Source organism: Microplitis mediator, chromosome 7 (genome assembly GCF_029852145.1).
Source record: "Microplitis mediator isolate UGA2020A chromosome 7, iyMicMedi2.1, whole genome shotgun sequence".
Lineage (NCBI taxonomy): Eukaryota > Metazoa > Arthropoda > Insecta > Hymenoptera > Braconidae > Microplitis > Microplitis mediator.
Window position 1 is genome coordinate 121,868 of NC_079975.1, and position 15,422 is coordinate 137,289.

General features: G+C 31.0%; 1 protein-coding gene and 1 long non-coding RNA gene across 4 annotated transcripts; one reads left to right on the forward strand and one right to left on the reverse strand.

Annotated features, from left to right (window-relative positions):
* Positions 1-1,653: 1,653 nt before the first annotated feature.
* Positions 1,654-15,397, reverse strand: LOC130671606 (acetylcholinesterase-like). Of its 3 annotated transcripts, none has more exons than XM_057475606.1 (7): positions 15,285-15,397; positions 8,359-8,547; positions 7,000-7,702; positions 6,588-6,879; positions 5,155-5,952; positions 4,905-5,080; positions 1,654-3,254 (listed from the first exon to the last, which is right to left on the reverse strand). In XM_057475606.1, the coding sequence occupies exons 3-7, from the start codon at positions 7,661-7,663 to the stop codon at positions 3,109-3,111; spliced, it is 2,076 nt and encodes a 691-aa protein (XP_057331589.1). In that variant the 5' UTR covers positions 7,664-7,702; positions 8,359-8,547; positions 15,285-15,397; the 3' UTR covers positions 1,654-3,108. The 3 variants fall into 3 exon arrangements, with proteins under 3 accessions (XP_057331589.1, XP_057331588.1, XP_057331587.1); XM_057475605.1 differs by having other exon boundaries at positions 14,993-15,326; XM_057475604.1 differs by having other exon boundaries at positions 14,989-15,326.
* Positions 3,251-4,927, forward strand: LOC130671609 (uncharacterized). Its single transcript, XR_008990537.1, has 3 exons — positions 3,251-3,665; positions 3,750-3,806; positions 3,990-4,927. It is a non-coding gene; the product is annotated as an uncharacterized LOC130671609 (long non-coding RNA).
* Positions 15,398-15,422: the final 25 nt, after the last annotated feature.

Below are 15,422 nucleotides of genomic sequence, written 5' to 3' on the forward strand. Positions count from 1 at the left end.
TATTATTATTATTATTATTATTATTATAATTATTATTATTACGTGCGTTTGTACTAACCCAATTAATTGTTTCAAAAAAATAAAAAATATGAATATTCTTGGGGGTAAAATTAATTAAAATAACATCGACACATAAAACGAATAATTAAATTCAAGTTATAATACTTTTTCATGTCTAATTAAAATTTTTGTATGCGTAATGAAAGAATTAAAAAAAAAATTACTTTTAATATTTAAAATTTTTTCCTCTATATTAAAAGTTAAATTCATGCTTTTCCGATAAGACATGAAAAGAAAAAAAAAAAAAAAAAAAGTAATAAAACGTAAAATAGTTGGATATAACGAGATAGTGAAATCCAGGATCTTTATTTTTCTCATTTGCGGCAGACTTATAACTCGATGCTTCACTTGTTATTGCCAGCACTGGCTTTATATTACTCGGTCACTATAACTAGTATCACCCCAGGATGTGAAATAAAAATCAATAGGATACGGTACGGCCGCTTGGAAATGTTCCAGATTTTTTTTTTTTATCTTTTCCTCACTCATTATTCTTTTATTTATTTATTTTATTTTATTATTATATTTTTTTCCTTATCATCGAGGCCTGGATAAACTACAATAAAATATCTCTAAAAAAATTTATCTGATAAAATATCTTAAAATATCTCCGATTAAAAAAAAAAAAAAGTAAAAAAATTGATTCGATATGTAGTATTTTAAATTATATAAATTAACTTGAAATATTTTTTATTTCCAACAATAATTGGGTTAGTTCAAAAATTTGATTTCTAAATGTAAATTTATAATTATTATGTTAATTAATTTTAAGGCAGCGCATAACTGTCACAAGTTTATAGTGCAATCAAAAATCAATCTGTTATCTAAATTCATTTTTAAAATTTTTATATTTAATTATCATTAACATTCACACGCATTCTGTTATATTTAATAATTGTTTTACTCTAAATATAAAATAATATACGTAATTGCAAATAAGTAATATCTCGTAACTCTTTGGTAGCATTTATTAAAAATTCAAATAATTTAAGTAGAATAGATCTATTTTAGGACTGACACATTCAAATTATATTATTTTAAATTCAAGTTTACTTTTTATTTATAAATATATTTATTTTATTAATATAATATTACTCAGACAGTTAGATATGCTTTATTAATTCTGTATTAATGATAAATTCATAAAATAACTCACGATAAGTATTTAAACTTTTTATTTGCCAATTTTGAATTCAGAAATTCAACCAGTTTATTGCGTAATAAAAAAAAGAACAAGTAATAATTAATAAATGATTATAGTATTTAATACAAAATATCATTTATTATTATTCATATTTTTAATAAATGCCTTTTTTTAAAACTATTATTATTAGTTTTTTTTTTTTCTTTTTTTATATTTTTATATTTTATCGCTCCTCGGAAGTATTTTTTAATATTAATAATTATTTTCGTTACAATCAATAAATATTATTATCGTTGTTAAGTATTATTAGATATTAAATATTATTATTATTATTATTATCATCGATATTAATAAAGTTTAAAATTTTTTAGCATCCTCTCATGTACTCATATATTATCATATTATCAAGTATTATTATTATTATTATTATTATTATTATTATTATTATTATTATTATTATTATTATTATTATTATAATTATTAAATGATCGATTTGTTTGTATTTTTATATTATTTGTTTAATTTTTTTACATATAAATAGTATAAAGCTTACTAGTAGGCTTTCATTTAATAATGAAATTGATTAAATAATTAATCTTAATTCATCATATTCTTTTCTTTGTATATTAATTAATAATAATAATAATAATCATTTGTCTTTAAATATTTAAAGTTATTTATTTTTTTAAGATTTTTATTTTCATTTTGCTCGGTTTTCATATATATGTATATATATTTATTTTCTCACACTCATTTAACCACTTTTACACGCCACTCTGTCTCTTTCAATCTCATCTCTATCATTAGTACGTTATTTTTTTTTCCACTTGATATTCTCAACTTTTATTTTCATTTTTTTTTCATTTCTCAAATTTTTAGTGCTTTAGTTCTGTGCAATTGTCTCGTCTAGCTTCAGGGAAGAATGTATTCAGTCATTTCTTTCATTCTTTTCTTTATATATATATATATATTTTTTTTTTTTTTCATTATTATATATGTATATATAACTCTCAATTTTTTTTTCTTTCTTGTTGCTTCTCTTTTTACTCCCCTTTAGTTCTTTGTCTATCTGTGTTTTCTTTCATGCAGGAATTTTTTGTCTGTCGCCTGTACAGACACTTATCATACATACATACACTTACATACAAACTTATATATACATACATACATACATATATACATACACAAGAATAGGGAAAATTGTGTGATACAAAGAAACACTTGTATATTAAATGTACCACGAAAAATAAAAAAAAAAAAATAAATAAATAAAATGAAAATCTTTTTAGCATTTAAAAAAATTCACAAACGATTGTATTATTTTCTTTCATATTTTTTTTTTTTTTTTAATTAGCAGAAAGATTTTTATTCAAGAATAAACTTTATTTAATTTTTGTATTAATCGGATAAAAATCGTATAATTAAATGTAATAAAAAAGAATTAAAAAAAAAAACTAACAAGATTAAAATCTAATCATTGTACACAATAATCTTTTTTAATTTTGTGTATCGTATTTATGTATGTACGTACAGATATATTATATAAGTCTATAATATATATCTACTATATAGCATTTTACGTAAAGATTGATATGTCTGCGATTGTGTAACGAGTTGCAGATCGATTGGCAATCGAGCGTAAAAATCAAATCGACAGTCACTTAATCCGCAATTCGTGAAGCGAGAATAAACTCGGTGTAAATATACATACCGTGGGTTAGTATATAGTGACGAAAAATTTTACGTAGCACTTATATGTAATAACATCTCCAAAGTAAATCTAAATAAAATTTACTCTTTCTAATAAAAAATAAAAAAAAAGTCAGAGTATCAATAACTATTAGAAAATGTGATATCTAGGGATATCTTAGAGTTAATGTATAATTAAATTTTTTTCTAAGTGACTAGACGTAGCCTCGAGCAGGTATGCTGGTGATGGGCAGTCCGGAGAACACTAAGAGACTCGTCATTGCCAGACATAGCGTTAAAACAGTGTCCGTGCCCGACGTACTACCGCTGCACGTCTCTTTCGATGACATCTCCAGTTTAGCTATAATAAACCAACCAGACAATTGTTCTTGATTAAAATTTATTCATTATGCATCTATATCTATATATCTATATAGATAACTCATAACTGTGATTTTTAGGCTACGTCGTAATCTAAACCATCATCTCGCGTGTCATATTTTTTTCCATTTCCATCTATATCTATATATGTACATATCATACATCATAATACACCGGTTTTATAGATATATTTTTATACCCGTGAGACATATAATATAAAATGATAGTTGATACTATTACTCCCAAGGGATCTTTTTACCTCTCAATGCTCTATATAATACTCTATACTCGTATTCTCGCGAATTGTAATAACAACTTTTATTCTTCAGGCCATATAAATGCTATTTAACACTATATATATATATAGTTTAAAGAAGAACCACAAGTCAAAGTAGGTACCAGTAAAATATACTATTCATTTAAAAAGTAGGTTATGGCGTGCCATTAAACGCATAATAAATAAATATTATTATAGCAGCAGGCAGAGTTGTTATTACCATGAACGGAAGAGAAAACCCGAAAGACCCGAAAGGTTGGTAGTTAACTGGGAAAATATTAAGGATATACATATATACATATCTATAAAAATAGTTTGATTTATGTGATGAGGAGACACGCGTGGCGCATTAATTTGACCCGGTCCTAGTTTGGTTTAAGACTGGCCAGCAGTGCGGCATCAGGATATACTATAAACCTATTCCTATTTTTCCCTCAGTTATACAGCCAAACTACTGATGATGAAGGAAAATGAAGGAGGGCAGTGCTAAGGGGAAGGAAAAAGAGGAGAGGGTGGAGAAAGCAGCAACAGCAGCAACAGCAACAGCAGCCCGCCAGGACGTAGACGTCGACGTCAACGTCGGGAAAAGAGAGGTGAACCAGGCGTTTGGGTGTGCGCGACCCGCCGATGCGGTGGCATCGATCCATACCGGGTAGAGTCTCCCACACTCCCTATCGTTGCTTTGCACGTCGTACTACCCGTCCCACAATCCCGCTTTTCCCTACTATATTTCTATCTACAGATATATATATTTCTTGCTTTATTATAACATCTAGTGTCTTTCTTTCTCCGGTGAATCTAGTCCCCTCGAGTGCCCTCAAACTCACCAATCTTAAGATGATTTTTTTCTCTAACATACAAACGATTATTTTATATATATATATATTTTTTTTTTCTTTACCTGCTACATGTGGATAAATATATATGAGGTGCTCTTGAAAAAAGTTTTTAGATTCTTTTTAGTTAACGGAATAAATTTTGTTAGGCTCATTTCATTTTTTCGCTTTTATAAGAACAATAAAAAATAATAGAAAAAAATTATTGTCAGCTCAAGTTTAATGCTAAAATACATGTACTGGGGCCATTATCTCAATCGAATGTAGATGCGATAACGAATTCACATCAGCTGCCAAAAACGATTTATAGATGTACGTTTTGGCATTAAGCCATATTCCGCATTGACCGGAAACCACTGAGTGCGCTTGGCAATTACGTGACAATTAACAAGATCGATTGTCTCTTTGAGGCTGTAATATTAAGTGACACCCGCGGTCGGTGAGAGTAAAGAGAGATATCGAAATATCGAATTATATTAGATAAAAAATTTTTTAAATTTTATATAAATAAACTTACAAGTGGCGGAAATAAGCTGTGGTAAATATTTTTTCCAAAATGCACACTGTCGTGTTCTAATACCCTGACCAACATCTGTTGTATTTGTATCGAGAGTTAGATACTCTTGATTTTTTGCCGTATGCTGTGGCCAGAATGCCTCCGTCCACGAGCCATCATCTCCCATATTTGGATCTCTGTTGATTTATTCGTCATTTAGTTAAGATTAAACGAATTTGTTATAAAATAAATAATAATATAAAATATTTACCCAGTTTTAGCAAAATTAGCCCAATAACGCATCATTCTTTTTGAAAGAGTAATTTCTTGATTAGTATATCCCTTGTTAGGATCCAAAGGTTCACCAAAAATATAACTTATTTCATCGGCATGCATTACACCTGTCCACCTTGGCCAAGGATTATTAACCGATCTGTGTTTATAGTAATACATATAAACGGAATTGCCAGTTTCAGCGTATCGTGCTGCAAATTCATTAACATTGCATGTAAATTGATAGTCTCCAACGATCTTGTCAATGGCATTACGATTCGCATTTGGGTCATCTGGATTTAACCAATCGGTATATTCATATATGATTGCATGTCTGGCTATTTGATTAACATAAGGATTTAGTTCCGTTACAGCTCTAATAAATTCTTCCCGTGATACTTTAACATCTTCAGTACCGTCAATACGGAATAATTCCGTTAAATAGTAAATTATAAAATAAAATCCTTCCTCTGTATTTGACCCCATAAGAATATTTGCTTTTTTGAATGATGCCGTGGCAAGTGACTGCTGTGGTGTTTCGTCAAGAAATGCCCCGTCAATTACTGGTACAAATGGAAATTCACAGATACCAAGTGTACCCCATTCGTTATTTACCAGATCCAGAGGATCAATCGTTACAAGACAGTCAATTACAGCACGTAAATTATAACGATCATGAGGACACCCTACTGCTTCAGCTAATCGTAGCCCCCGTACAATAGACTCCTCACGGGATATTATTGCCCAGGGAGCTGTTGGTGAACCTGACTGCATAATTGCTTGATTGAAGAGGTGCCTATTATTTCAATAATAATCACAATATTAAGTTTTTTTTTTTATAAAATTCGTTTCAATATATACTTTTGAAAAATTTCGAGTTTATTTATATGTAAAATATATGTCAACTCTCAACTCTGATTACCTCCGGCTGGCTTATCTGTGCATTAATAATAGTCATAAAGTGATTTAATACAATAACAATAATATTTTTTGACAGGCTGCATGTACAATTTAAATTAAATTTCATTTTTACTATATACATACATATATTTTGTGGGAAATATAAATATCATTAGTCTTTTTTATTGAAAAATAATGATTTTTCTTTTCTTTTTTTTTTTTTTTTATAAAAATGCCATATGAATGAATCGACAGTGACTGGAGAGTTTTTTTTTCTCCTGACAGAACTTATTTATGATGTATAATATGATAATTAATCAGGTTAAAACCGTAATCAATACTTTGATTTTTTCGATTTATTTATTTTTAATAGAATAAATCTTGGCAGATTTTGTTGCATTATAAAGAAAGCACGATGGTCAGGCTAATATTAATAATAGATATTATTCGAAAAAAAACGAAAAAAAAAAAAAAAAATGATTACTGAAAAATAATAAATAATGATGTAGAATGAATATTATAGACAGATACCTGGAAAGTGGTGAAAGTAAGTGCATTGAAACAGATACAGCGCCTGCGCTCTCGCCAAAGAGCGTAACATTATCTGGATTACCACCAAATGCTGCGATGTTGTCCCTGACCCACTGGAGCGCCATCATCTGATCAAAGAGCCCAGCGTTACCTGGTACATCAGCGGTGCCAAAATACAAAAATCCCAAGCTGGCAACTCGATACTGCATGGAGACCAGAATGACGTTTTCCTCGGAAACAAGTGTCTTGGGATCGTAGACGTCTAATGTGGCGGAACCGGAGTAAAAGCCACCTGGAGCAAACGCGTGCCAACGCGTATACGCGTGGCTGCTGCAAACGAGATCGTATCGAGATGCGCTAACGATGAGCGCTTAATACGCGGATTCATATAATTGAATCATCACCAACTCACCACCAAATATCCATACCATGACGGCGGCATTCGTTGGCCTGGGATGTGGTACCACAACGTTTACGTAGAGGCAGTCCTCATTTAGCTGGGTGTTTGGATTCCACATGGTAGCACCAACAAAGTCTCCAAAAACAGTGTCGAGGATCTGGACGCAGCTATTGGGCAGCTGTGTGGCGTTCAGTATGCCATCCCATTGCTCGGGCGGCCTTGGGTGCCGAAACCTCAGCGTCCCAAGGGGCTTTTGAGCGTAAGGAATGCCATACCAGGCATCAACCTTTTTGCCACTAGCAGCAGTCTGAGTGATACCTTTGACCCGGCCTTTTCTCGTTTGTATAATAAGTGAGTCATCGCCGGGACTGGTAAACGCCTCTGCCCTGGCTGCCCCGAGATCCTCGAGCTGGTGAGTAGTCATCTTGAGACTACTTTTCGTTTGCTGCTGCTGTTGTTGTTGTTGTTGATGATGATGATGCTGCTGCTCATATTGCTGTTGGTCATATTCGTGTTGCTGCTGACCAAGTTCTTCATGCGAAAAGTCTGCATGATGGCGACTTCTGTGTGAGGGTGATGCCCTCGCGCCCAAGTCAAGCGTCGAAGCAACAATCACCGTTAATACAACCAGTGTTTCTATATTAAGGAGGGCGCTTCGACCTCTCGTCATTGCCATCGTCCTCGCGCCACTCCTCTCCTTAGCTCCCCTTGACGCCTGAAAATATAATACAAAACAGAATAGGGTGCTAAACATTATTATACAAGTATCTATAGATATATTAAACAATAGTCAATTGTTCCGGATATAGGCCATACTAGGTAGCAATTTATAGTCGTACTCTATAATACAGTAGGCACCAGAACCAGCATTGTTTCAAATTTAGATATATATATATATATATATATATATACAATAAGTTAACGGAAACTATATGCCCCGTGTATCTGACAAGCTATCACTAAAGAGGGGCAAGGCCACACCAATCAATTTCACCTGGCATTTGTTCAAACTAATTAATTCCTGTAATCTTGCAGTACCACCAGTAGTCTATGTTACAATTGTTCTCGATCGCCTTCCCGACAATTTCCCTACTATATACTTAAACTATTATTAACAGCTGACGCAAGTTAATCGTTCTTTTCTCTTATTCTCTTTCTCTTTCTACAGTGTATCTCACCAAATTACTGTTAAATAACTAATTAGTCAGCCTCCTTCTCACTAACAAACTTTATCTTTAACGTCTTTCAAACAAACATTTAAACAAAAAAGTAATTACCACAGTACATAACATATATATATGAATATACTATAGCTGCGTTGTATAACCAACTTTTATTTAAGTATGTTGTTAATTATTAAGCGTTATTTACCTCACGTCGATGAGGACGCCCAGACGTCCCAATCCGTTGACACGGGGATGGTGATGATGGCTTTGAATTATCAATGACCAAATCACTCTGGCAATAACAATTGCTGTCTGTTGCGGGAAAAAGGGATTTATCATCCAATTATACGTCCCATCAGCTACATCACCGGATTCTCAATCATTGTTTGTTTTTCTGAAACAACATATTCTTATATTTTTGTTATAAGTACTTTAAATTACTTAAAAAACCGATAGAAACTATAAGTTGTTTATAAAACAGTATCTGTAATGCATATTATGTATATTATGAATAAAAAAAAATGAAATATCCGAGCAGAAAGATGGTATTCCTATCCGCTTTATTTGCCTTTGCGATTAATTTACATGTATATGTATGTATACTTAAACTATAAGCATATACACATATCTAATATATATGTGGATATATAGATTGAACAACGACGTTGAGTTGAGGCGATATGTGTAGGAATCACGCGAGCATGCGATAGTGGCCCGTTACGAGAACCAATCCTCTTTCCTCCGTCCTCTAGTACCTCTAGTACAACCAACCCCCGACGAGTTCGGTGTAACGAGTGACCTAGAGGTGTCACTGGATTAGCGTGCTCCTAGGCTATCCATAACTCTTTACGATATATACATACTTGAATAGATATACATATTCCCCAGTAGGCAACCCCTGTACAGTTTTCCTCAACACCTCAACACCCCGCTCGAGACCCCATCCGTTTACTCTATAAACTCTATAAACTCTACACACTCTGTCTACTCTCTGCTGCTCTCTACTCTATACTTTTCAATCCCTCTTCAACTATCTTCACAGCACAAACACTCTTTACTTTACTAACTCACTCATTTCATACATATATATATATATATATATATCCACCCCTATACTATGTTGTAGACCTGGATGCTTTTTAAATGCTAATCGCACAACATCAAAGTGTCATAAAACATCTGATATCCTTTTTTTTTCATCGGAAAAAAAAAGAAAAAAAAACACAAGTCTTGACATTAACTTTTAACAAACAGCTTTTTTTTTTTTATCGCAGATTTATTTTCTGTCTGAGTACACGTATCTTATTTTGATAACAAGACACTTTAATAACAAAATTTGACTAAATATCAGGGCAACATTAATAACAATAATAAAATTAGAGGTCATATAATTAACGACTGATGAAAAAAGAAGAGAATAAAAAAAAAAAAGAATAAAGAAAATGAAACTTTTTTAGTTTGATTGTTGGAAGTAACATATCACGCGAGAGCAATATCGCTCGGAATTATGACAGGCCCATATCTTCTCAATCGGTCAAGGTTGAATTTTTCGTCGTAATAAAATTCAGCTTGTACCTAATAAATTAATCTAAAACTATATTGTTATCTGCAATAACAATATAACCACGATTAATAATAATAAATTATTTTTATTTTACTACTGCATGTGTACTTGTCTCGAACAATAATAACATTGTAAATCACGATTTTTAACAAAATAAATGATAAAATTTAAAGAAAAGAAAAAAGAAGAGAGCTAAACATTATCGTAAAATCCGAATAATCTGTAGATGAAACGTAGCGTCCACTCGATGGTAATCGAGTGACCATTGAAATTTTATGACAGCTCTCTGCTCGTGTACATATAAAGTGTATGATGCCAAGAGATTATAGATGTGTAATCTATATTGGTGTATATGTATATGTTTATATATATATATAAATATATAGAGGCCCGTGCAGTAACGATGGTCATCGTTGATAACGAGAATGGGCTTGGAATAGCTCCCTACTCTACTGCACTCCTTAGTGCCATTATTCGCCCATTTCCTTCCTGTTTCATACCGCAGACCTCAAATAGACTCCGCACTGTACTGCACTAGACTACACTTGGTAATATGTACTCTCTTCATACTACCACTTTGCCAATAATATATATATATTTATATTTTTTATTGGGTCACTCACCATTACATCATTGACTACGATGATGATGATGATGATGATGATAATGATAATGATAATATATAGAGATAACGTATACTGCAATACTAAATTTGTGGGACGTAGGCCAAGTGTTACCGCAAGTCGGATTTTAAATTTATATAATTAACTGCCCTAATACTTCCTAACAAAATAAATCACTATTAACTACTAAATTGGCTGCTTTTGACCAACCATCACGCTATATTTATTATGAATAAATTTTTTTTATAATAATAATAATAATAATAGTAATAATATATCGCTTGTTTATATGCAAATGAGAGAATGTTAAAAATGTAATAAATGAAAAGAGGGCAAAGAAATTACGAAGAGGCGCATTGCGTACATTTGGGCATATAAAGAGCCCGTGAATTGAATGAATACAAAGTCGATTTGGTTGCACGAGTTCATCCGTATGGTGGCGCTACTGTTTTTTTTTTTTTATTTTTTTTCTTCTTTTTCTTCTTTCTCTGCAAGTAGTCTTAGAAGGAGTGTGTATACATGTGATAAGAAGTAGAATAGAAGTACAAGTGTAGAAGAGAAGGCGGAGGTGATAGAGAAGGAGGATGCAGTATTTGGCGCGTTAACGTGCACTGGTACCAGACACCGAGACCTATTACCCCACTGAGAAAAGTTTATACGATTCTATTTAACTCTGGGTTTTATTTCTGTTTTGTCTACGCCTACACCTCCACTATGAAATAAGCTTTCTTTTAAAGGTTTTAAAGCTTGTATTTTTTTAAAATACCCTTCAATTCAAATAGATAAAAACAAATGAAAAGGAAAAGGTGCTGATGGACTTTAACGTTTACTTAAACAAGTCTCTTGAGAATTTAACCAACTCTTAAGATTATGGATTTAAACTTAAAAGACATTTTAAATATACCGGGTTTATACTAACCCAGTATTTTAAAATCATATATTTCGCAACCTATAAGATCGTTTTTCATATTTTTTTTTTTTACATCGATACGTCAAAAAGTGGAGAGTAAAATGGCATACATAATAAAGTCATAAAAAAATTTTAGCTTCATAAAAATGTTAAAGTCTGACTTGAACTCGGTATCTCGTATCTCACGATCTAGGGCATAATTTTTTTATCGATTTTTGTTGTTCAATCGAAACGTCAAAGAGTGGAGAATAAAATGCTGTGGCATAAAAAAAAAAAGAAAAAAAAAAGTGACAATAATACGTATTTCTATACCATAAAAATTCAAGAGCGTATATGTAACATAAGTAAGTTATGATACCCAAGTACTGTGTAATCGGATAAATTTCTAATAAAATAAAAAAATGTCTGTAAAAATAGATTAGCAATGTTGTAGATATGCAGCAGCCAAAGGCTTATGTAAAACAAAAATGTTTTTTTTTTTAACTTTGAAGCTGATTCAAGTCAAATGATTAAATACAGAATAACCTCATCGCAGATAATGTAACTCTGTAACTGGTTGATGCAGCAATGCGGCATCAAATGTGTACACATTTGTGGTACGCCTAGAGACATGTTCCAACGATTGACCCTAACGTACAAAGAGACTCAATACAACTACTGCTGTTATATTGCTGCTACTGATACAGCAACAATTTCCGCTTCTATTGCACCACCACTAGAAGCAATACCATCAGCATTAGCATCAGCATCAGCATCAGCATCAGCAATAGTACCAGTAGCTTCTATTGCCTCTGCTTGTGCATGGTTCTGCTTTAGCCGCTCTGATACATAATGTAAACTGTACTACTAGCAAACTCTGCTGCGTTTGCTTGTGTACTTAGTCACGGAATTACCTAGTAGCTATGAATTGTACAAAGTCACTCGTAAAGGTCAATGCATCAAATTTTCCCAAATTACCAAAAAAAAAATTGTAAATTCTTATCCAAATAAAAAAAAAAGTAAATGTAAAAAACAATTTAATTTAACGATTGAATTAACTTGTGGATCTTTTTTTTCTTCTTGTTCGATTCGTGTTAACGAATCAGATTCAATTGTAATTAAACTAACAAGAGATAGAAAAAGTGATGAGATAAAAAAGGCAAAGAGAGCGAGAGAGATAGAGGTAAGTAAAAAGCAATAAAAAGTTGAAGAAAATAAAATTAAACTAATGGTGAAATATATACGCGGGTATATGCATGTGAGTGTGTGTGTATGTGTGATGTGATCTGTTTTATAGAGATAAAAAAAATAAAAGAGAGGAAGGGATGGAGTGGATGTAGAAAGAGGCGCAACGACGAAATTCTCTAAAGCCTACACTCTAGTATCGATTGACCCCGACGACGGCTACGACGACGACGACGATGTTGTACTACGGGAAAGCTGCTGGGTTGCGCGCCAGAGAAAGATAAAACATATCAGATAGATGGATGGATGGATGGATGGATGGATGGATGGAAAGCAAGAGATGAGAAAGCATAAAAGCTGGATGCTGCTTCGGCTGCTGCTGCTGCTGCTACTCCGAGACCAAGAGTCCGATCCTGAGAGAAAAAGTGAGTGGAAAATGTTTTTTTTTTTTTTTTTTTCCTCCTTTTCATTCCCCTTTTGTGTACGCTCGCTCTTTGAGTAATCGATTCGGCGATAATGAAATTCGTTAACATTTTACACATACATCAAGACATAATATATATATATATATATATTTTTTTTTTATTATTTTATGTATTTATATGCTCAGAGACATCGTTAAATTATTTCTGTTTTAATCGATTGTCCTTGTTTTATTTTCATTTGATAAGTATCTTTTTATAAATCAAACTAAATACTTTTCGGGGCTCTTTTTGTATGGATTCAAAAAATAATGATGATAATAAAAAATAAAAGATAGTCAAAGTGGTCAATTGATTGTAGAATTTACAATCAAGGGCGTGTATAGATTTACAATGATTCAGTTGTAAAGAGGATTAAACTGCAGATCCAGGTGTCATTGGAAAGGACTATTCGAGTAGTCGAGCAGTAGCAGTCGAGAACTGGTTTAAAAAAAAAAAAAAAAAAAAGTGTACAGTCTGATGACTGAAAAGTCTAGAAAGGTCAGAGGATATTTTTGGCAACTTGCCCAACAATTCTATTGTATTTCATATATATTGAAGTTGGTCTTTCTCATTTAGTTATATATGTATATGTATGTCGTTTTATTATATTTCGCTTTGTCTCTTTGTTATTTTATTTCATTTTACAGTCGAGAGAGTATACGTACAAACAACTAAATTTCATGTTATGTCATATTGTATATTTTTCACAAGAGTGCCATTGGTTTTGGCATTTTGAAATAAAAAAATTTATACACAAATAAAGTTAGCATTTTATTTGCTTTATTTCGTTTATTTTAAATGTAAAATTTAAATTGATATTTATTATTTGTAATTTTTAATTTGTGAGGAGAATTATTTTGTCGGTGTGAATAGGAAGTGTTTGATTTCCTGGATAAAATACTATTATGAATTATTGAAGGAGGATAGTCAGTAGTTAACGAGTTTCTATGGGTCAACTGAGAGTTAAGTTTTAGAGTAGTGAGTAGAGTACTTGTATGTAGTGGCTCATATACATATATCTACGAGTTGTGGTATACTTGTATATTTGTATACTTGTATACGGGTACTTCCTGCTTCACTTAATTTTGTGGATAATGGAGCCAAGAAGAATGAAAATAAGAGAAAAATGTATAAAAAGTAATATAAGAGAAGAGAAGAGACCAAGAGAGTTGAGGGCCTCTTGAGTGTACACTTTTTAAGTACCCACGTGAGTCAATTATTTTATACGTGACGAAAACTTTTACTCAAGTTTTATAACTATTTTATTTTATAATTATTATTTATTATAATCGTAAAATAAATTTTATCATTTATAATGAAGAAAAAAGAAAAACCATTTATATAAATATAAATTACGCTGGTTATTAAAATTTAAATGTCTCATAAATTGAAACGAGAATTGCAAATTTAGCTAGAGATTTAATTCGACAATTAATATTAAATTCTAACTATTTTTTTAAATACTTTATTTCGAAAAAAAAAAAATGAGTGAATGGATTTTTTTATAGGTAAATTGTATTATTTTTTAAAATCAATGGTTAATAATGAAAAAAGGAATAAATAGTAACGTCGATTTGCGTTTTATATAAATTAATATATATTTCCTAGACGTCCATCTCTGACAAATTTTCTTATTACTTCAACTGCGTCAACTCAATGCAGAATTGAATAATGAACTTTAATTTATAGCATGCATTTATATTCAATCTCTTTTATTATTATTTTTTTTTTCATTTTTATAAAACAATAAACCTACATTTATTATTTATAACGCTAAATATTGTAATTTTATTCATACATTCACACTCATTATCATCTTCAAAATATTACTTGAGAAAAAAAAAAAACAACTTGAACTAAATTTTCATGTTTTTACAATCTACATTTAAAACTAATCCAAACCAATTAAATTACAATTTTTTATCATTAAATTAAAAAAAAATTTTTATTAAATTAATTGTTTAATTACTTATTATTTAAACAAATAAATAAATAAAAAAGAAAATAATAATAATAATTATGCTTATTGAAATGTAATTTAGATTTATAATAATAAGAATAATAAGAAAAAAAGTAAAATATTATTACGTCTGATTGAAAATGACCATACCTACTTGTTAGTAAATCCAGTAGTTACTGATAAAAAAAAAGCAATTTCGACGGACGGAATCTCTTGATTATTATTAATATAATTTTATAGTTACAACGATAAATAATTTACTATTATTATAATAATAATATTAATATTTAGTGACACGAAAAAACGAAAATTATGAAAAAAATTTTTTTAAAGTGAATGCAATGACATTAAACAAGGTATTATTTGATATAAATGAATGGTCTGTGTAATAAAATAAAATGATAAAATAGTGTATAATAAGAACACAGCCACACTTGGACACTTACGATGTAGGCCGGCTAACGGTTCAGGCCGCACTGAGAGACTGAGCTTTCCTAGCTCCGATAGCTCCACAACAGCCACCACAACTATATTACTATATTCATATATAGTTATATAGAGAATAGAGATAAGGGTGAGGAGGA